Source organism: Microtus pennsylvanicus, chromosome 13 (genome assembly GCF_037038515.1).
Source record: "Microtus pennsylvanicus isolate mMicPen1 chromosome 13, mMicPen1.hap1, whole genome shotgun sequence".
Taxonomy (NCBI): domain Eukaryota; kingdom Metazoa; phylum Chordata; class Mammalia; order Rodentia; family Cricetidae; genus Microtus; species Microtus pennsylvanicus.
The window spans coordinates 42,762,655-42,784,954 of NC_134591.1; the positions used below are offsets into that span (position 1 = coordinate 42,762,655).

The window sequence follows — 22,300 nt, forward strand, 5'->3', positions numbered from 1 at the left end:
GTCAAGGACTCACGGGCTGAAACTGTTGGCAAACCCCTCAGTTAACTCTTACAAGATGCCTTGATGCCTTGATCATGGCGTTTTTATCACGGTAACAGAAAAGTAACTAATACAGACACTGTCTCAAAAAAAAAATAAATAAATAAAACCATGGGAAATAAGCAGGGGCTAAGATGTGGAGACAGGACTCCTTAGTGTCCTGGCAGGAGTGTAGAAGTGTTGAACACCTGTGGAAGGCCATTTCCTCAGAAAAGAAAGTTGAACCAAGGGTCTGGAGACATTGGTCGTAGTGAAGAGCGTGTGGCGTTCTTGCAGGAGAACATCGCCAGAGCTCAGTTCCCAGCACCCACTTCAGAAGGCTTGCAAATGTCTCTAAGTCCAGCCCCAGAGACTCTGGCGCCCTCTTCTGACCTCAGTGAGCAGGCACACATGCACAAGCCTGCATGTGTACATACGTACGCATAATTTACCATCATTTTTAAAGTTAATCAGAAACACCTAATATCTGAGACCTCCTGCTCCTAGTATAGTCCCAAGACTTTTTTTTTAATTTTTCAAAGAAATCAAAATAAGTCCTCAAAAAAAAAAAACCCACACAGGTATACAAGCTTCAAGTTCAATTAGGGACCCTGTCTCAACAAATATGGTAAAGAACAACATGAAGAAGACACACAACATCGACCTCTGGCCTCATCCACCCGCACACAGACACATAGGAACCCATGCACACACACACTCACACACACAGCTGGGAGAGCAGAGAACGCCAGCCTGGCACACGGTGGGAGCCCGGGGAACAGAGGTCATTAGTTCTGGGGATCATCATCTTTCAAATGGCCCTTGGCCAAACTGTCAAGACCTTCCAGCTCTGAAAGGCAGGAAGAACTGCCTGCCCAGGCCTCCAAGCCATGTACACCTTCCCCCCCCCCCCCAATGCGCTCCACGGTGACGCTATTATTTAACTCTGGGAGCATTAAAGCAAAGAGACACAGAGAGCAGGAATCCTCTCTCAACTCCTGGTAGCCACAAGGCCTAGGAAGCAAGTCTGGCCTGTCGTGACATAAATACAAGAGTCTGTTCAGTGGGCCCCCAGTTCCAATTAATGCCAACCACAGGCAGGAGGAATGCGGACCATTCTAGAACACAACACATCATCATCTGTCTCCCTCCCCCACAAGGATAAAAATAACCTCATCTGCGATAGGGTGCCTGCCATCAGCTAGTCCCCAGACCTGCCCAGGCCACCAAGGAGCTGTCAGGGGACCAAACGTGGGAATATAGTCGGAAGGCGATCCCACACATACACATATATACATCATCTGCCCCACGGAGAAATGCTGGAAGAGCTCTTAATGATGAACTGGAGTCCAGGCAAGTCCCACATCCTGCTCAAGGAGCCAAGGCTGGAGGCCACGCCTCCTACTGGTCTACCTGCGCCTTTGTTCTAGCATCTTGAGACTACAGTACTAAACTACCAGCAGCTGCAACTGCAGCGCTCTCTCTACTGAAGTCTGCCCACCCGATGCTTCCAGCGGCGCATCAGACACAAAAATTTAAACACAGACATAGATTTTTTTTTTTATGGTATGGACTGCCTTGAGGAGAACAGGCATGCCTGCCTCCGCCTCCATCCAAGGTGTCATGAGGATTAACACAGATCTCTGAAACCACAGGCACCTGGTTCACAGTGAAGTGCCATGGGGGGGGGGGGCACTATGTGGAAGAGGCTGGAGAGCAAGGGGTAGCTGGGTCGACATCCTAGAGCCCAGCAGCCCACCTCCCACTTTGGGAAACAGGAATGTGGAGAAGGAAGATTCTAGAGTCTGGATGGCATTTGAGTCTAATCCAGCCCAAGCCTCTCTGGAGGGCCTGGGTATCTCTCTTCCCTTCTGTCCAGCCACTCAGCAGCCCCAGGAGACAGTTTCCTTGTCTGTAAAATGAGACTCTAAAGACTTAGTAAGGATGACGTGGGCTGCCAACAAGGGAACACAGTCAAAAAAAAACTTTGTCAATCACAGATGCTCTGACCTCTGTCCGTGTGAGGGCCTGCCACCAGGCTGGGGCTGACTGCCCAGGAAGTAGGTCTAAGCAGGCTGCTGCCCCAGAGTCAGGGTTCAGGTGAGAACAGACTAGGCAAGAAGTAGTAACATGGGAAATGTCACATCCAGGGGTGCGGGGGCCATGTGACCAGGATTCAGCTTTCCCCTGGACAGCGTCCCTGCTCCAACTGTTCTGTATGGTCTGGGCACTGGGCCTACAATGTACCAGGACTTACAGGCTGTGGAATGTGGGCAAGTATTTCACCCTCTGAACTCAGATTCCTCAGTTCATGAACCTGAGAGGGGTAGGTGACATGGTGAGGGGCGGGTGAGATGGAGAATATGTACCCTCCCTTAAGGACATTTTTGTTTTCGAGATGGGGGTCTCATTCTACAACCCAGGCAGATCTCAGACTTACTGTGCAGGCCAGGCTGGTCTCAAACCAGCCAGTGCTTCCTACGCGCTGGTATTACAGACTTCCATCTGCCATGCTCCACTGTGTTTGCTTTTTTTAATCTTCACACAGCCCTAATGGTTGGGTGTCTCATTCCCATTTTACAGATGGAAAAACAGAGGCTTAAGAAGAATAAGTGACTAGCACGTAAATACAGAAGATCACACGGCTGGTAAGGATACGATTGGGACTTAGGACCACACTTGTGTAGCTTTGCTGTATTAACTTCCATCTAGCAGACAGGAGAATCAGTTCTGTCTCTGGGCGATACTACCACAGGCAGGCCAAGCCAGCATCCACACCTATATCTGGGTTCCTGAGACTCCTCCTGGTGTCCTCCTGCAGGGACAGTGTTGGTGTCAGAACCCAGATCAAAACACTTTCGGAAACACTGTCCAGCGGCTCACCACCAGGGAGGGAAATGCTGGAAGCAACTTAGTCCATCTGTAGCTCTGGGGAATGGGAGTTCACGTGACACCAGCTAGTCAGACCCTGCTCGGGTCCAGTGTTGTAACCCACCACATGCCCTCCTGTGGCTGCCTGGCATGAGCAAGCTTGCCCCAGAAACAGAGGGCCTCACTCCCTCCTGTAAACCCCTCTGCTGCCCAGGCCTCCCATCTCCCGCCCTCTTCCTCCATGCTTCCCTGTGGGCCTTCTGCTTCAGGCTGTCCGCCACTGCCCACCCCATCACCGAAAGGACTAGAAAGAGACTAGAACGTTTTGAGCACAAGCAGTCTGACCTAAAATGTAAACTGACCCCACTATGTGGCCCAAGAACCAAACTGACCACACCCAGCCTCAAATCACACTGACAGCCAGCAATCCTCCACGGGGAGCCCTGGCACTGAGGGGGGCCATTCAGGGGGTTGTGAAGGAAAGCCCTGGCTTCTCCCCCATCAGAACTCTTCGCCCTTCACACCATGGCCAAGAATGCAGCTCGGCCCTGCCTCTGGGTTACCATGGCAACGGGAAGCCAGGCAATGGGCCCAGGCCCTGCCATCCTGCAAGCCACCTCATTTACCCTGGAGCTGGGCACAGCAGCCACGGATATCACAATTCCTTCTGGAGAGGAAAAGAGAACAAGAAGGAAGGGACAGAAAAAGACAAAGCAGTTATGGGGGTGGGGACAATCAGAGAGAGAAAAGAACGGAGGCTGGGAAGAGGGAGAAAGAAGGGAAAAGAGATGGGGGGGAGCAACAGGCTGGGGGCACAACTGCAGAGAGAGAGAGAGAGAGAGAGAGAGGAAAGAGGCCCCTCCTAATCCCCACTCCACACCACACATTCCTGGGCCTGAGCTGCTTACAGTTTGTGAGACTCTGAGCAGCTAAGATTTCCTGCCCCAGGAAGCTGGCAGCCGGGCTGGGCCCCTCCAGCTGCTCTCCAGGCCCAACAGCCTCCACCCTGCTAAGGGACGGTGCTCAGGCCTTCCCCCAGCAAGTGGGGCCCCTTCTACTAACCCTCAGGCATCCTCAAACTCTCCTGTCACTTTGTGCTCCCCACCCCCACCCCTGACCCAGACTCCTCTGTATTTCAGAAGCATTCCCAAGAAGCACTGCAGAGTGGTGGAAGCAGGGGCATGATTTACTGACTGAACACATCCTGTCACTCAGCACAGGGAGTGGCCTAAGTGGCCTCTCTGCAGACAGGAGATGCCAAGCAGGGCCAGGCAGCCTGTGGCAGAAGCTGCTCTCGCAGGAGCTCACCCCCCTCCACCCCAGGTGCTTCTCCAGCCCCTAGCTCAGGGGAGTCGATGGGCTACAAAATAATCTTGACCTGTCCTGGCCCCACATTTTCCCCAAACTCTGTGAGAGGAACCTGAGCCACAAGAAAAGCTTGCTGAAGAAAAACAGAAGGGCAGAAAGGGAAGAAAGACAAATCCAGGTTTGGGGGTGATTGGCAAGAGGGCTGTGGCAAAGCCCTGCAGACTCTTGGAAGTCTGGATGTGTCCCTGCCTCTTGTTCACAGGAGAACCCTGAGCCATAACTTAAACCACTCTGCCCCTCGCTGTTCACATCTATAAAATGGAAATGCGAGTGTCACAGGAAGGAGTCCGGGTGCTTAGAGCAGGACCTGACCCCCAGGAAGTTTCCCACCCTGCAGCACTTTGTGTTGCTAAAAAACCTAGGCCCAGTCTGACGGGTGGTGGTACATACCTTTAATCTCAGCACTTGAGAAACAGGCAAGCAAATCTCTGTGAGTTCAGGGTCAGCCTGGTGTACAACAAGAGCTAGTTCCAGGACAGACTCTAAAGCTACAGAGAAACCCTGTCAAAAAAAAAAAAAGAACCCTGCCCACAGGTCCCAGAGGTAAGACATCTGCTGAGAACAGCCAGGTGGTCTGTGCAGAGAATGCTTCCAAGGCAGCTAGGGCCTGTGGCCATAACATTCATTTTTCCTATCAATTTTTTTACCTATTCAATTTTCTTGCCAATTTTTACTACCAATTGGACACAAAGCTACACGAGGGCTTCATTTCAACTGAGAATCATGGCTGGTCAGGACAGAGTCTGTGGTCCTCGCAGGCATCCCACACTTGATGGCTGTGCGAACACCACGCCACCCAGTTCTAGGAAGGCTCCAGACCCTCGGGCGGGAAACAGACTCCTAGAATTAAAGTCTGGGATTACTAGAGGGCAGCTGGGGGTCGGTGGGAACAAGGTGGGCCAAGCCTGGGAGAAGCCTGCTGGGTCACGATTGTACAGGACCAAGCGTGGAGATGGAGGCTTGAATAAAGGTGGGTCTGGTCATCAGCAGCTGCCTGAAAGGTTAAACAGACAAAAAAGCCAAGCTGGGAAGCCTGGAAAAAGACTGGCTTCATGGGCCTGTGCTTCAGCGTTTCCGCCACTGTCCTCTTGTTTTACGCTGGTTATGTGCAGGGCTGCCTCCAGCTCAATAGATGTTGATGTGAAAACAGCCTCCTGAGTACATCTGTCCACAAACTCAACCGTGGTTAACTCCTGCTGTTAACCAAAGCGTGGCCCTGTGGCAGCTGAGGCTTCCCAGCCCAGTAGGGTGGGAGAGGGGAGGAGAGGGAGGAAAGACTCAGTTTGGAGGAAGCAGCCACAGGCTGGGATTTGCTTGAGGCCCAGCCCTGTGAGCAGGGAAACCAGAAGGAGTGGGACTAGTGCCTAGACGGGACAGACAACAGGCTGGAGGGACAACAGGGAGGGTACCTGGCTAGGCGTGGTCTGGGCTCAGCCCTCTAGCTGAGCATCTGAGGGCTGGCTAAAAACCAGGGCTGGAGGGTAACAGTTAAGAGGTAAGGTCAAGAGCACTCCAGAAGAGCAGTTAGAAAGAAACCAGCTCTACAGATGGATGCTGTTATCTCTGTTAAAACTCCCATTTGTGCCAAGTGGTGGTGGCGCACACCTTTAATCCCAGCACTAGGGAGGCAGAGGCAGGTGGGTCTCTGAGGTTGTGGCCAGTCTGGTCTACAGCGTGAGTTCCAGGACAGCCCAGGCTACACAGAGAAACCCTGTTAGGGAGGAAGGGAGGACTCCCATTCATTTCTACAGAACACTGAAGAGAATGGTCTGTTCTCTCATGACAAGCAAAAAGGGGACAAGACCATTTAAAGAAGGAAAGAAAACAGAACTAGGGGTGTGGCTTAGTGGGCAGAGTGCTTGCCTAGCATTCAGGAAGTCTGAACCCCAGCACTGCATAAAGCAGTTGTGCTACTTGGAAGGTGGGGGCAGAAGGATCAGGAGTTCAAGTTCAGTCCCAGGTACAAGCTTAAGGCCAGCCAGCCTAGGCTACATGAGACCCTGTATCACAAATAAAAGAGAAATAAAGAAAAGACTGGGGAATGTGATGAAAAGAGAAGGTAATTTTCCAGTCTGAGGCGGTAGTGGGGGAGGGCTCCTGCTGAGACCTGGCTAAATGCATGCATGAATGAGGAGCAATTATGAAAGACATGGAGGGGGGTTTCTAAAGAAGGGAGGATGCGAAGCCCCAAGAGGATAGTTGTGACGTCAGAGGGCAGTGGGTGAGAAGCCGAGAAGGCAGCCTGGTCCACGTGGCCCGAGGCTGAGCAGATCCCCAGAGCGCAGATTTGACTCAAAGCGCTGGAGTCTGTAAGTGGAGGGTGATGGGAGCTGCCTTTCAGGTCTGCCCACACTGGGCAGGTGTGTGTGTGTGTGTGTGTGTGTGTGTGTGTGTGTGTGTGTGTGAGAGAGAGAGAGAGAGAGAGAGAGAGAGAGAGAGAGAGAGAGAGAGAGAGAGAGAGGGAGGGAGGGAGAGAAAGAAGGGTGGAGAGCCTCAGAATGAAGAGGGTCTGCTTGCTAGCAGTGCTGTTAGCAGGAAGGAATGGCACAGGGTAGGTCCTGTCCGAAGTGTTGGCCCAAGGCATATGTCAGAGGTCCAGCTAGCACCAGTACTGCTGGCTGAGAGTCCTTGCTTAGAATCAGAAATAAGGAGGGAAGGGGCTTGAAGCAAGCAGGAAGTGATAGGTACTGAGTTGGGGGAACCCAGGAAAGAAATGAGCAAGGAAAGGGATCAAGAATTTTCCAGAAGGGCTGGAAAGATGACTCAGCACAAAGCAGTGGTGGCACACACCTTTAATCCCAGCACTCAGGAGACAGAGACAGGTGGATCTCTGTGAGTTCGAGGCCAGCTTGGTCTACAGAGCAAGTTCCAGGACAGGCTCCAAAGCTACAGAAAAATGCTGTCTCAAAAAAAAAAACAAGCCGGGCGATGGTGGCGCACGCCTTTAATCCCAGCACTCGGGAGGCAGAGGTAGGCGGATCTCTGTGAGTTCGAGACCAGCCTGGTCTACAGAGCTAGTTCCAGGACAGGCTCCAAAGCCACAGAGAAACCCTGTCTCGAAAAACCAAAAAAAAAAAAAAAAAAAAAAAAAAAAAAAAAAAAAAAAAACAAAACAAAAAAAATACTACTCTTGCAGAGGACCTGGGTTGAATTCCCAGCACCCACATGGCAGCATACAACTGTCTGTAACTCCAGGATCCAACACCTTCACACAGACATATATACAGGTAAAACACCAAAGCGCACAAAATAAAAATAAAATTTAAAAGAATTTTCCAGATAGTGTTAAACGTGCACTGAATGTATCGAAGTTCTGATTTGTACCCCTCTGTTAAAAAGGGTTACACACCTGCAAAACCAAAAGCAAAAACATAGCCACCAGCACATACTAGCTTCTGAGATTCCTGGGAATCCAGACCTGTATAAAGGGTATGAAGACTTAAGAGAAGGTGGAGTCTAATCCTCTCCCCTGGGTCTGCATCACCTTCAGTGACATTTCAACCAAAGTCATGGGAAGCCGAGGCCTCCTGGAACTGTGGGGGGACCTAGCTGCCAGGTAAGAAATCTGACCGTCACAACAAAGAATCCGCATGTCGCATGTGGGTGCTCTGAATGACATTCCCGGCTAAGCCCGACCTGGCAACGGTGCTCACCACAATGCTAGTGAAGCTATACCCGTGGTGAGCTTACCCATAAGCTAGACACCACCCAGTAACTTCCACCCGGGCCCCACACGGCGGATGAATCGCCCTGAGGAGCTTTGCCCAGCCTTGTCCAAGCTTTCAAGTCACAAAGCACAATCCATCACTAACCGGTGGGCTCACTAAGCCACAGAGTGTATCTTGCATTGCAGCCCTAGTAAACTACAGAAGACATGGTCCCCGGGGTGCGGGGGAGGATGTAGACAGGAACAAACACACATGAAAAGACCAGGGAGCCGTCAACCTGGTGCAGGGGGAGCCCCTGACAGGTTCCCTGACACGGTGAGCAGAGTGAAGGCAGGTGGGGAAGGAGAGGACAGAGATGCAGGGGCAGAGTCCAGGCAAGGTGAGTTAGGAAAAGGTTGAGAGGCTGCCAAGTGGAAGCGGGAACCCCTTGAGCAGTGGTTGGCAGGAGACCTGGGACCTGAAGGGCTTTGCTTCCATGGAGGCTGGGGAATCCTGGAACTTGTTCATCTGCTAAGGGGTACAGCAGATGGAGGGAGACCCCAGAGTCAGAGAGCTGCCCACAGCATAGGCACCTAGCATCTAAGAAGTACTCAGGAACCAGCTCAAAGGTCCTTTTTTGGAAATCCACTCTTTGGTATGCGTTTACTGTATGCTGGGCTGGACCCTTGGGTAACTAACCCTTGTCTTCGGCTCTACTCCATAACAGTGACCTGAATGAAGCAGATGAGGGAAAGGAGGCATGGACACCAGAGAGAGAACCCCTCCACACCATGACTGGCCAATCAAGGGCAAAGGAAAGCCAGCTCAGGTGTGGCAGGAGGATCCCTAGGGAGCCCGTCACCAGTGCCAGGCACTGCGGAGACTCTCCAAGGTTGCCTTTGGGCTCCCAGCCAGAGCAAGTATAACCAGTGGAGCCCTCCTAGGTTTGGGGATCTTTTCAGGTAAAAAAAACATCAGAGCTGCCAGGTCAGGACCATCAATCCCCATCCAAAGGGCCAAGGCAACAGGCTCAAATTCACTCTCAAGTGAGACACACCTTCCAGGCCCTGCAACCCCGGAAGCTTGACTTTTATCTTCAAAGCAAGAGAAGGGCTGGACTACCCTGACTCAGAGGGCCTCAGGGCCCTGGGGAGAGGCTGAGGGGGGGGCTGGGAAACAACCAGGGCTTCCCCCCCACCACATCTGGCTCCCTTTAAAGACGGCCCCTCCCCTGGCCCCACAGTCATTAAACCTTTGGCTCACCGCTTGCTCTCATTTGAAAAAATTTTACGACATTTTATTTAGTTATTTACATATAGCGGTGGGGGAGGCGTGTGCAGCGTGCCTGCCTGTGTGAGGAAGATCAGAGAACAACCTGTGAGAGTCAGTTCTCCGTTCTTCCCTTCGACCACGTGGATCTCAGGACAGAACTCAAGTCACAGAGCTTGGGGGCAAACGCCTTGACCTCCCAGAGGCGTCTCACCAGACACATCACTTGCTCTCTGAAAATGAATCATGGAAAAGTCGGCTAATACAAACCTGCTCAGTGACAGGGCCCAGCGTGACCCCACATGCCCAGTTATAGTCAGGAGGCTGAGGCTGGCAGAGAGCTGGGAGAAAGCCAGTCAGATGGTTGGGGGGTAGCCCAGTGGATAAGAGGACTTGCTGCTCAGTCATGAGTTTAAAACCCTAGTATGCACATAAAACGTCAGCCATGGCCATGTGGGCCGGAAAACACAGTGATGGTGGCGGGGAGTGTGGTGTGTGTGTGTGGTGTGTGTGAGAGATGTGTATTTGTGATTGTGGTGTGTGTGTGGTGTGTGTGTGGTTGTGTGGTGTGTGTGTGGTTGTGTGTGTGTGTGGTTGTGTGTGTGTGTGAGTGTGGTGGGGTGTGTGTGGTGTGGTAAGTGTGGGGTCATGCTATAGTGTGTGTGTGTGAGTGTGTATGTGTGTAGTGGTGTGTGTATACGTGTGTGTTTGACAGGAAGTCTGTTGCGGCTTTCTGGCTGCCAGCCTAGCTCCAGGTTCAGTGAGAGACCTGTCTCAAGGGAATAAGAAGAGGGATAGAGCAAGACAGTTGATGTCATCCTCTGGCCTCTATCAATGAGTCCTGAACATACGTGTGAAATGTGCACACGTGTGCACAGAATTCAAGCACACAAGAAAATCACACACACACACCTCACAGGACTGTAACCTGGGGAAGAACAAGATGCTGGTCTGGTCTCTGCAGGCCTCATAAGGGATCTGAAGGAAATGAGGACCCGCACAGCTTTGGGAAACGAGGGTTGCCTTAAGGAGTTCCACAGGCAGCTCTTTTAGTTCTTTGACCCAGGCAAGGACACACCCCAGGGTGGATCACAACCTGTTCTCAAGTCACAGATAGGACAAGGCCAAGGAGTGAGAAGCAGGACCTCAGGTCCCAGTGAGATGTGGGACAAAGGTCCAGTCTAGGCCGCTGGTATAGCGCTGGTTCCCATACCTCTGAAGGGGGAAGCTAAGGTTCATATAGCACTCTCTAAACTGTGACGTGGATGTATACAGGAGGTGAGAAATATCCCGAGAAGCCCAGCAGTGACACACACCAAAGACCCAGCTCTTGGGAAGGGGAGGCAGCATGATCAGGAGTTCAAGGACAGCCTCAGCCACATAGTTCAAGGCCAAAGTGTCTAAAATACCCCAACAGGGAGGGAGAGAAGAAGGGAGGGAGAGAGGAAAAAAGGGAGAGAGGAAGAGAGATGCTCTGAGAGCCAGCCAGCATACCAGCACGCAGCCATTCCTACAGTGTGGCAGCCCTTACAGACTTCCTACTGGAGTTCTCAGCAAATCCTGCCAGGGACAGGTTTCCCTCCGCCATTGGAAGGAAGTAGAAGCCCAGTTGTCCAAAGGACTTGCCTAGGGCACAAATATGCCACCAAGGTCCTGCTTTTCCCACTCCCAGGCTGGCTCTGCCCGCTGGGCTGCCTCAAGTAACAATTCGTCGATATATCATCTACTGAGGGCGGTTATGGCTACCGAGGAAGCTCTTGAAAAGACAGCTATATCGTATGGCCAAGGGGAGCAGAAATCCAGTCAACGGGCGCACTCTCCTTTACTTGTGGAACAGGCTCTTTCCTGGCTCTCCATACATGTGCCTCTCTCTGCTGAACCCTGCTTGCCCCCACAGAGACGTTTACAGGGTGAACTGTCGCCTACTCCAGGAAGCCTGCCTGGGCCGCTCTTGAGTGATGAGGGCCACCTCAGTCTTCCTCTGCCACAGTCTAGCTATACTGTGCTGTCATTATCAGTTTATGGCCACCTCAGTTGCCCTATGGAGGACAGGTCTGGTCTGGGTCATTCCTATGTCCCTAACTTACACTGGTCCTTTTCGTCATTGCCATGACTCTAATGTCATGTCCTACCTGCAGGGAGGCTACGCCTGGAATGGCAGGCACACACACAGGCCTGTGACCAGGAGACTGGCAAGGGACCCAGCTGGCCGTACCAACTGTCCTAGAGCCACCGGACAGAGCAGGCCTAAGGCAAAGATGACAGACAGGCTGTCAACTCTCCCAGGTCAGCCTAGGACAAGGTGAGAGCCACAGCATTCAGGGTCTTGCCCAGTTGGAGCCTGGGGCCAGACAAGAATTTTATCTTTAATGTATTTGCTTTATTTTGTGTACATGGGTACTTTTCCTTCTTGTATATCTGGGTACTCAGTTGTGCCTGGTTCCCGTGGAGCCAGAAGAGGGCATTGGATCTCCTGGAGCTGGAATTACTAAGGGTTTTTAGCCACCATGAGTGCTGTGAATAGAACCCGGGTCCTCTGGAAAAGCAACAAGTGCTCTTAAGTGCTGAGCCATCTCTCCAGCCCCCAGACATGATTGTTTAAACCTCTAACTAGGTCAAAGTGATGTAAAACCAGAGCCTTGACTTTCTCAGTTGTAAAACCAGTTAAAAACCAACAGCCATGTAAAACACTCAGGGATTTAAATATGCCTGACATTGAGCAGGGCCTCAGCAGAAACCACCATTTTACCATCTCACCTGACCCACAATCCCTGCCACTGAACCATGGCAGAAACCCACAGACTGATGAGAAACAGGAGTGATTATTTAACCCGGCCAGTGACATGCAAGTTCTGTGGCTCACCAGCGTCTCCGCTCCTAACAGCAGTTCTAACAACACCCGCAGAGGCGGAAGTGGCTCACAGATGATGAGTGTGGTCGACACAGGCAAAATGAGTTGGTGTCTCTGGACCCCTTCACTCTCGGGCAGCTCTCCCAAGGCTCTAGGGGGACGACATGGCAGAAGTACCACACTAGGCACAAGTGAGGGGCGGTGGTCCAGGAGCCCCAGCCCCTGGCATGTGTGTTGTGGGGTCAGCTCAGACAGCCTGGGTGCCCCAGCCTATGCTGTCAGTGCACAGAGACAACAGCAAGGCCACTCACTGGAGTTGCAGAGGCCTCCATAGTCAACTGAAGATGGGTGAAGGGGCCCCAAGCTAGCAACTTCCCAAGCCCAGGCTCCTTCTTTAGTGCCTCATGGGTTCCTGGTTGGTCCTAATCAAACTCCCTCTTGTGAGGAGCAGGGGGGTGATAGGAAGGTAGCTGGGACCATTTGGAGCTGGCCAATTAAAGAAAATCAGGTACTAAGTCAAGAAACACCAGGGATGCTGGTCTATACCTTCAATTCCTCACTGGAGAAGCAGAGTCAGGCAGATCTCTGTGAGTTCAAGAGCAGCCCAGGCTACATTGTAAGACCCTGTTTCAAAAAATAAAATAATTAAACAAAAACTAAAACAGGGAACCAGAGAACCCCCAGAAAGCTCAAGAATAACACCAACAAATCTCCAGACTCCAGCCCAGACTCCAAGGCCAGCTGTAGTCCCTCCAACTTCAGCCAGCTGGCAGCTGCTCCTCCCAGGCTCAGGCCACTCTGAACCACGGAAGCGTCATTCAGAGCTCAAGGTGCCTAGCACTCCCCTGCCTTAAAGCCTGCAAGGGAAAGGTTCCCTCTGCCCAGATGAGACCCCACCTCCTCAGCCTCCAGGCCTCCTGCTCAGATGTCATCTGCTCAGGACCCCACCCCCACCCTCTCAGTTCTTGCTCTTTAGACAGCCTGAGTTTAAAGCCCTTCGTTCAATGTCCCTTGACAACTGTGTGACCTTGGGAAGGAGACTTACCCTCTCTTTCTCCATTTCATCTTTAATAGAGGACACAAGAGCATTCGGAGTTATAAGGACTGAGTCCGAGCATGCTCAGACACAGGTAAACCATAGATGACACTCATTGTTACTGTCATTCGCGGTATTTATGGCAGGTTTCCATCGCCATGGCTTGCCTGCCTTTATCTCTCCTCTACTAGCCCAACAGCTGGGATCCTATACCGTCACAAGTCACAGCACACTCATGCACCTTCCGTACCCTCAGTCGACACCCATGTAGGGAGCAAGCTAATTAGGTGTAACGTTGGAAGGTGACATTGTTACCTCTGGGGCTACATGGGATGGGAAGCCAAAGAGGAAGTGATGACTGAGCTGTGTCTGGAAGGATAAAAACAAATCAACTAGACAGACTGAGAGCACTGGGCATCCGCCTGTGGCCGAGTCTGGGGTTCACATGCAGCTCCTGAACAAACTGTTGAGCCTCAATTCTCCTCCAGAGAACCTTCTATGACCACCGCAACCCCTTCAAGCCCTGGGGCACTCATCCACTCAGTCATTTTGAGCTCCTCTTGTATGATGGGCATTATCATTTTCTGTCTCTCGGCCTCCCCTCTCCTGCCACATGGTGAGGACCACCATCAGAGGCGTTATGCCAACTCCTCAGACCCAAGGCTGGGGGACGTCTAGGATCGCCCAGCACAGGGGTTCAGGGACTAACACCTGAGCTAGAGTCACAACATGAATAATAGATGAACATGAGATTTTTTCCCTTCGTGTGTGTGTGTGTGTGTGTGTGTGTGTGTGTGTGGTGCATATAGGTGAATATGTAGGTATGTATGTCTCTGCACATGCATGAGGTCAGAGGCAATGTCAAGTGTCCTGTCCTCTCCACATCATCGTTTTGAGGCAAGCTCTCTCACTAAGCTAGAAGCTGACAATTTAAACTAGGCTAAAATTTCAGCTAGTTCCCGGGACTACCTGTTTCTACCTTTCAATGCTGGAACCCAACACCCAGATCCATAACCAGAGACTAGATGCTACCCAGTTGAGTCAGGGCTCAAGGTAGCAATGCTAAGCCTCATGTCCAGAAAAGCTCTGAAGCAGGACTATTGAGTTCAAATCCCAGCTCTGCCACTATTACAGCTGCGCTAAGGTTTTTGCATAAATGCTTGGGATTTGAATTAGTATCCTCTTGCTTGCACATCAAGTGTTTTTACTCACTGAGCCAACTTCCCAGACCTGAAAATGAGATTCTAATCCAGGCCTGGCACAATGACACATACTTGTAATCCCATTACTCAGGAAGCTGAGGCAGGAGGATCAGGAAGAGGAGGCCATTCTGAGCCACATAGTGAAACTATCTAAAAACAAAACAAAAAAGAAGAGGAAGAAGTAATAGAAGGAGGGAGAAAGACAAGATTCCAATCCAAGGGCTGTTTCCCAAACTTCAGCGTATTCTGATCTAGACCCCTAATGAGGCTGGAGAGAATGAAGTATGGAGAAGCTACTTCCGCTGTCCTGGGGTTCAAAGGAATCAATGGGTCCTGTGGAGGTCTGCAGTAGCACCCAGGTCTATGAGCAGAGAAGAGATGCCCACTGCTGGTTCTGGTCTACTCCAGCTTGCCATTAGTACAAGTGAGCAAGGAGTCTCAGGAGAATGGGGTCAAATAGCCCATCACCAGCTGTAGAGTCAAAACAGCTGCTAAGCCCCTTTGGGAGCTGACCTGGACCAGGCTATAACTGAGGATCAGAAGTTCAAGGTCATCTTTGGCAATATCCTTATCAAATTTGAAACCAACCTGGGTTACATGAGACCCTGTGTCAAACATAAAAATAAAAATAGCTCAGTATTAAGAAAAAGAAAGCGTTCCCAAATTCTTCTTCTTTTTTCCATTGGAGCAAAGGAAATTAAGAAGAGGCCACAGAAATTCAAGATCTGCCAACCAGGCACAAGTTCAAAGGTGGCGATGAATGTCATCTTAACTAATGTGAGGTCCCTGTGGCCCTGTGGCCCAATTTCCACACCCAACACTCAGATCCATAGCCAGAGGCTAGATGCTAGCCGAGCTGAGTCAGGGTTCAGGGTAGCAATGCTAAGCTCATGTTCAGAAAAGTTCTGAACCAGGACCACTGAGTTCAAATCCCAGCACTGCCACTTCCTGCCTCTGTGCCGTTAAACAGGCTGCTGACCCCTCTGAGCCTGAGTTACCTGGGTTGAGGGTAGGGAGGGAGCAACAGGGTGGAGAGCATTGATTACTTTCCTTCCTGCTATAACCAAACACCCAACAGAGGGGCTTAAGGATGGGAGGGCGCGTCCTGGCTCACAGTTTGAGGAAACACAGTCTAGCAGGCAACGACCTGATGGTGGCAGCTGGTCACACCGTGTCCACAGTTGGGGAGCACAGAGATGGTGCTGGTATCCTAATACTGTCTCCTTTTTCTCTTTTTATTCAGTCAGGGCTCCAGTCATAGGATTGTGTCACCCACATTCGGGGTGGGTCTTCCTCCTCACTTAGACCTCTACAGAAACACTCTCGCAGACATCCCCAGATTCTGAGCCCAGCCAAGCTGACAGTGAAGAGTAGCCACCACGGGGAGGGTAGAACGAGCCCGCCCCACAGAACAGAGCAAGGAAATGTGCATGCGCCCAGCATGCTGCCTGGCAAAGTCGGAGTCTGAGGACATCCTACCCGGGGCTCAGGGGACAGGAGCAAGAGGCCCAGCGGCTCAGATTCCACCCTGGGCCTGGCTGAAAGACTGTATGCCCACATTCATTCTCTAGGTATCCTCTGGCCCCTGGCCAGGCCTAGGTACGCTAAGCACAGCTTGTAAAGTTCGCTGGGGTATGGTGATAGAGATACAAGCCAAGCTCCCATCCCAGTGAGAGCGGGGCTCAAAAAGGGTACATGGCGTGGTGAAAAATCTAGGAAGACTTTCTGGAGGAGGCAGCATCCCAGCTGAATCTGAGGAATGAGACGGAAACTACCAGAGAGACGGCAGGCTAGGGGAGGCACAGGGAGGCTGAGATCACTGGGGAGCAGGGGGTACAGAATGTGCAGCAACTGGAGAGAGTCTAGGTGGCTCACCGAGGCAGAAGAAGCCAGGCAGTATGATGCTACTATCAATACAGAGGGAAGGATGATGGGACCTGGAGACCTGGACAAGCATGCCACCAAGACGGTGACCTGCTAGGTAAGTCTGAGCAGGTGAGCAGGTGCCACAGTTACTTTACCTTCAGAGGTGCCCTCTGCTGTGAGAGCAGATCGGGGGACTTGATGAGATATCAACTCCTGGGGCTGGAGCTGAATGGCAGCTGGCAAAGAGGCTGGTGAGACATGTATTTGCCCCCAGGGCCCTTCTTTAAAGGCCTCTTCGGAAACGTCCTCAATTGGCAGCTACTGTGTCCTGCACAGGCTGCCCAGGCTGTCCTGGGTCCTTCTCCAGGCACCAGGCCAAAGGCCCCCAGTGAGCCGCTGAGCGCTTGGGTGTTTCTGGGACCTCAGCACCTATCTCCGCTCCAAAAGTCCCAGTCAGGAGGATCCGGGAAAATATATTCCCAAAGGTCACTCCACAGGACGTGCCCACATGGCCTGTCCCTCACATGGTCGTGTCCTTACTCTCCTTCTTGCCTGCACACACACACCCTCACACCCTAAATTCTGTCTGGTCTGTAGACTTAGAGTCCTGAGCTAGGGAGGTCAGCAGACTCCAAGCCCTGAGCTCAGAAGGCAGGAGAACTGTGCACAGGACACACACACACACACACACACACACATACACACACGGCACCAGGATGAATTCCAGAACTTGCTACAGAGGATTCCATTCCACCCAGCCCCAAACTGCCAGCCAGGGGGAGCCTGCTGTCCCCACGGCTCTTTGGCGACTCTACCATTTATAACTTAAGAAGTCCGTGGGTTCTGTGAGTTCTCCTTCCAGACAGGACTGCAGAACAGCAGACAGTGAGGCTGGGGATGTAGATCCTGACTTAAGACGGAAGCATCTACTTTCTGGGCCACACATAGGGGAAACCCCACATTTGGCTCCCGATCCACCCTAACCCACCATTCCGTACCCTTCGCAAGTGGTTTCCCACATTCTGGATCATTGCTGCTCCACCTGCCAGGCCCTGGGGGTTCTGCGCGCTGCTCAAGGGCCTCTGGTCACCTGAGCCACAGGCAGCCAGCCTCTCCAAAAGCAGCCGGCTTCTCACAGCTCCTCCTCCCAAGCTCCCGCCCCCTCCGGGGCCAGCTGTTAATATCTCCGCCCCATGTCCTGGCCTCTCCTCAATCCACCCTCTGTGCACCCCCCAACCCTAGCACAGAAGGCTCCCTAGCGCCCGCCAGCTGGGCCACAGCCACATGGGAACTGGTGCCCACCTACTGGCACCACCAGACTATGCTTCTAGACTCAGCCAAACTCCAACCCTCTACCTACTGCCCTTAGTTAACAGAATGGCTCCAAGATCCCAGAGCTCCAGCTCTCTGGCCAGGGATTCCATTCATCCGCAAGAGGGCAGGCTGGAGCATGGCAGGATGCCAGAGAGCTGCCAAAGCCTCCTAGAGAGACACCAGACCCACCTGCCAGGATTTCACCTTCCGGAGTGCTGCCCACTGGCTCCTGTGCCTAGGAGGCCTGTATCCAGCAACTGCTGAACTGGGAGACAATACACCAGCCCCTAACAGCCACTTCCTTATAAACTGGTGATTCTTCTAATAGAGGCACCTGCCAAAGTCCACTGTGCACGCCCGCATCCAAGGCCATCAACAGGTGATAGCCCTCCAGGATTTTTACTTTCTTTGTCACTTCTGCAAGAGATTTGAGCCAGAGGGCTTGAGGCTCACACTGGACAGGACAAAAAGTCTTGGAGGCCAAAGCGGCTAAAGATGAATCCTAGAACACCAGACCCCTTCTGAGATTCAGACTTCCTGCTGGTCCTGCTCCTACCCCACAAGGACAATCCTCGGGGCTGGGAAGGGATGCATCCTAGGCGCTTGGCCAGTACAGAGCAGATGGGACGGTCCCGTCTGCCCCTTGCTTCTTCTGTCACCATGCAGCTGATAAAATGTCCTCTGCCAAAGGCTCGAGTTCACGCCCAGGCCTCTGAGCAAGTCCCCTCCTCTCTCAAAGCCTCTGTTCTAGGAATCCAGGGCTCTCACGCCCTGTCTTGTGCGTTCTTGTCAGTTACCAGCACTCGGCCTCTGCAAATGAGAAACTGAAGTCATACACTAAAGACAGCAAGATGGGCACCCAATTTGCTACTTCATGCCTGCCATCCCAATACTCTGGAAGCTGAGGTAGAAGATCAGCCATGAGTTCAAGGCCAGCCTAGGCAACTTGGTGTGTTTCAGGCCAGCTTGATCTATATTACTGTGTTAGACATTGTCATTTAAAAAAAAGAGGGGGGGGGGATGGAGAAATGGCTCAGTGGTAAAGGGCACTTGCTGCTCTTCCAGAGGAGTCAAGTTTGGTTCCCACACCCATGTCAGGTGGCTCACAACCATCTGTAACTCTTGCTCTAGGAGATGTAATGTCTCTGAGCTCCAAGGGTGTCTGCATTCATGTATACACCTGGATGCAGACACATAGAAGCAAATATCCTCTGAATTGAAGTAGAGGCTGGGGAGATGGCTCGGTTTGCAAAGCGCTTGTTATTACACGCCTGAAGACCTGAGTTTGGCTCCTCAGCACCCATGTAAAAAGCTCGGTGCAGTGGTGGGCACCTGTGATCCCATACAAGATCCCTAGGGCTTGCTGACTAGCCTATCTAACAGAATGGGTAAGTTCCAGGTTCACTGAGAGATCCTGTCTCAACAAATAAAGTGAGACCATGAGGAGGCTCAGCGTGCCAAGGGTGCTCGCTGCCCGTGGTGATTTAAATGGGAATGACTCCCATAGGCTCATATAACCGAATGCTTGGTCAGCAAGGAGTTGAAATATTTGAGAAGAAATAGGAGGTGTGGCCTTGTCGGAATAGGGGTGGGCTGTTGGAGGAAGTGTGTCACTAGGGGGCTGGTTTTGAGGTTTCATTAAGCCCAAGCCAGCTGCAGTATTGACCTACGGCCCTGCCTGTGGATCTGGATGTGGAAATCTGCTTCTCCAGCACCATGTCTGCCTGAGGCCGCCATGCTCGCCACCATGATGATAAACTTCTGAGTCTGTGAGCAAGCCCCCAGTAAGATACTTCCTTTTATGGGAGTTGCTTAGTCATGAGTCTCTTCACAGCAATAGAACACTGACTAAGATACTGCCCAAAAATACCGGAACCACGCAATGGTGGAACTGACCACACAAAGTTGTCCTCTGACCTCTACAGATGTATGGCACATGTGCCCCGCTGCCATACACACATCATACATACACACATACTCAATGATCAGAAATGAAGTAAGTTAAAACGGTTTTAAAGATGAGGAAGCAATTGAAGAAAATAACTCTGGCCTACACACACACACACACACACACACACACACACGGCACCGAGGACTAGAGAGATCCAAGTGGCTTCTAGAGGAGGTGGTACTCACGCCAATCTAGAGCCTGAATGGGCTTGGGCAGGTTGGGAGGAGGGGCATGGCCGAAGGCCTGACAGGACAGCACAGTCCTGGGCTTCGGGGACACGAACCTTTTGCAGAGGGCCTCATGGACCAGCAACAGGGTTTATCTATGACTCCTCTGCGCCTGGTGAGCAGGCCCAACATGATGAAGCCTTGCAAGGAAGAAAGCAGATCAAGAGACCTGGATTCAGCTCATCTTACTGAGTCCACACCTAATGTAACAGATACCGCAACTGAACCTCCAACCCCAGGCTCTCGTCTCTCCGGAGGACCACCTCCTGAGGACCACCTCAGGCTCACCAGCCTCAGGCTCGCCAGCCTCAGGCTCGCCAGCCTCAATCCAGAGCCTCTATCTTAGACATAGACAGAGTAAAGACCAGAGGTGGAAAAGGATGCTCGAAAAGACATGCTTGGTGGAAGTTGTCTAGACTCAGCTCTCCTGGCTATAAGTCCAGAGCCCCATGCAGCTGAATCTGCCACAGGCACACTGTGGGAGGGGCTTCACTCAGACATCGGAGGACTTGAGTGAGGCTAAATCCCCAGGAGTGCACAACAGAGAGCTCAATCTCTCTACAGAGGCTCCTGCGACTCACAGACTCATATCCTGTCTGAACTGGTCCCTGTGAGTCCTCAGAGGTTCTGCCCCATCTGTTACTACAGAGATGTCTCTATGGGCATCCATGGAGTTCCAAAGACAAGGATCACATCTCCCTCATCTCTGGGCCCCTTCCCCAACACCCAGAGCACAGTTCCATATTCAGATGCCTGTACTAGGTCCTAGAAGGGCCCAAACTTCAGCCTGCATCAGGGACACCCAAAGGGCTCTTGACATTCAGGGTGCTGGGTCCCACCCAGTTTTTTTGTTTTTCTTTCTAATTCTATATAGACGAGTGTTTCGTCAGCATGTATGTTTAAGAGCTACTTCACCACTAGTGCCCTTAGAAGTCAGAAGTGTTTGTCAGATTCCCCTGGAACTGATGGTTGTGATGTGGGTGCTGGGAATTGAACCCTGGTCCTCTGGAAGAGCAGCCAGTTCTCTTAACTGCTGAGCCATCTTTCAAGCCCCCATACGATAAGGTTTTTGTTTCAGTAAAGCAGAAGTTAAGCCTGCCTAACAAAATCCCTAGAGATGTCAATTCTGCTGGACCAGAGAGACAGATCAATGGCACGTTATGGTGGGGATATGATAAGGAGACCCAGAGACTTGACAGTCTGTCACCACAGCAACAGCAGATGAAATGCCACCACCTCCAGGTAGCCTCCTCGACCCCGCCTCAATAGTCTGCACAGAAGCATGTACCTGTTCACACTTCACAGTCCTGTATCCCTGGTCCTTGCTGGAACTCGAGCCCAGGGCATTGTGCATGGGAGGAAGACCGCGTCCCTACCAAGACTTTTTCTCTTTTTAGTTGGTGTCCTTTTTTCTTTTTTAACCTCAAGTAATCTGGCAGTGGAATGGCGCAGATTCATCAGAATACCCTGCCCCTTCACGGTGAGCCTTGGACATAGATGTTCAATGAGCATCTAGCAGTGGAAGAATCTTACAAGGGGACACAGTGAACGGAAGTACCTGCCTGCATAAACCTCTGATCAAATGAAGGCATGCAGGAATACTGTCACCCTCTCGCTGTCCCCAGCAGTGTGGCCCAGCAGATTAAAGGAAGCTTTGAGATAAAGAGTAGGTGGGGCATCAGGGAAGGGAGGGGCTAAGAAAAGAGTAGTAACACCAGCAGAAGAGGAAACAGAGGTGACTTTTCAGAGCCCAGAGCCAAGCACTCGCTCTAAACCCCAGGCTTTGTGGAGAAAAAGCCTCTAAAGAAGAGCAAGGGAAAGCACACAAACTGCCCCAGGCAGAGGAGAGGCAGCGCTCACGGAGGCGGGAAGGGATGGAACCCCACAGGAGAAGCAAAGTTTAACCAGCTCTGAATACCATCCAGTCTAATAGGTTCTGATACACGGATTCTAGTCTCTGCCAGCTCCTGGTGAGAGTGGACCTCCCACGTGGCCAGCTGCTGAGGGTCTGGGCCCAGTCCAACTTCCCAGATTTGGCTTTTGCTCAGGAATTGTTCTCACCTCAGGCTATTCGGAGTAAGTCATCACAAGGCGCACCTTCTGGGGAGTCTGAACCCTCAGGTCCCCGGTGGCCAGCCTGAGGCCCTCCCCCATCCTCATGGAGGCCAGCATCCAAGCAACGCTCGCCTGAGTAAAGGACAGTCCCCAGCAGAGACCAACCTGAAAGTTGCACAGGGAAGCGACCCACGGAGCTGAGACGCCAGGGACACGTGTGCCCTTCCAGAAGGGGAACAGTGACAAGTCCGGGTTGGTGGGGGGGGGTCTTACCCAAGTGCTGGGACAATCCTGACCCCCCACGGTTGGCAGGGCGGAGTCCAGGACTCCCTGGGTGCCAGAGCAGCGACTGTTGGGGAGGCTGGAGCTCCGCAGCAGCGGAAGCGCCGGCTGTAGACAGAAGGCGGGAGCGGCCAGACAAGTTCCTGGGCCAATCTATGCCCTCCCTCCCATGCTTGGAGCGGGTGGGGCCAGCCAGGGCCGTGCGGTCAGCTGATTTCAGAGGTCCAGGCCCCGCATGGAAGATATTGGAGGTCAGGACCCCAACCGACAGTAGACATTTCAGCCCGGAAGTTGTCAAGCCCTGGTCACAGGACAGAGGTGGAAAAGTGGGCACCTGGTCGCT

General features: G+C 52.1%; 1 protein-coding gene across 4 annotated transcripts in view; it reads right to left on the reverse strand.

Moving 5' to 3' along the window:
* The window catches only part of Acot11 (acyl-CoA thioesterase 11), a 53,792-nt gene extending 31,725 nt beyond the window's left edge, over positions 1–22,067 (reverse strand). Inside the window, exons 1-2 of one of the 4 annotated variants that reach the window (XM_075944907.1) lie at positions 21,949–22,063; positions 17,632–18,252 (exon numbers count right to left, since the gene is read on the reverse strand). Coding sequence is in view for 1 of the 4 variants with exons in the window: in XM_075944911.1 (XP_075801026.1) it covers positions 17,127–17,159 (33 nt within the window). In the remaining 3 variants the exon portion in view is untranslated. Of the gene's footprint in view, positions 1–17,126; positions 17,303–17,631; positions 18,253–21,840; positions 21,923–21,948 lie in introns of those variants that run through there. The other 3 variants (XM_075944909.1, XM_075944910.1, XM_075944911.1) reach the window with 3 other exon arrangements.
* Positions 22,068–22,300: the final 233 nt, after the last annotated feature.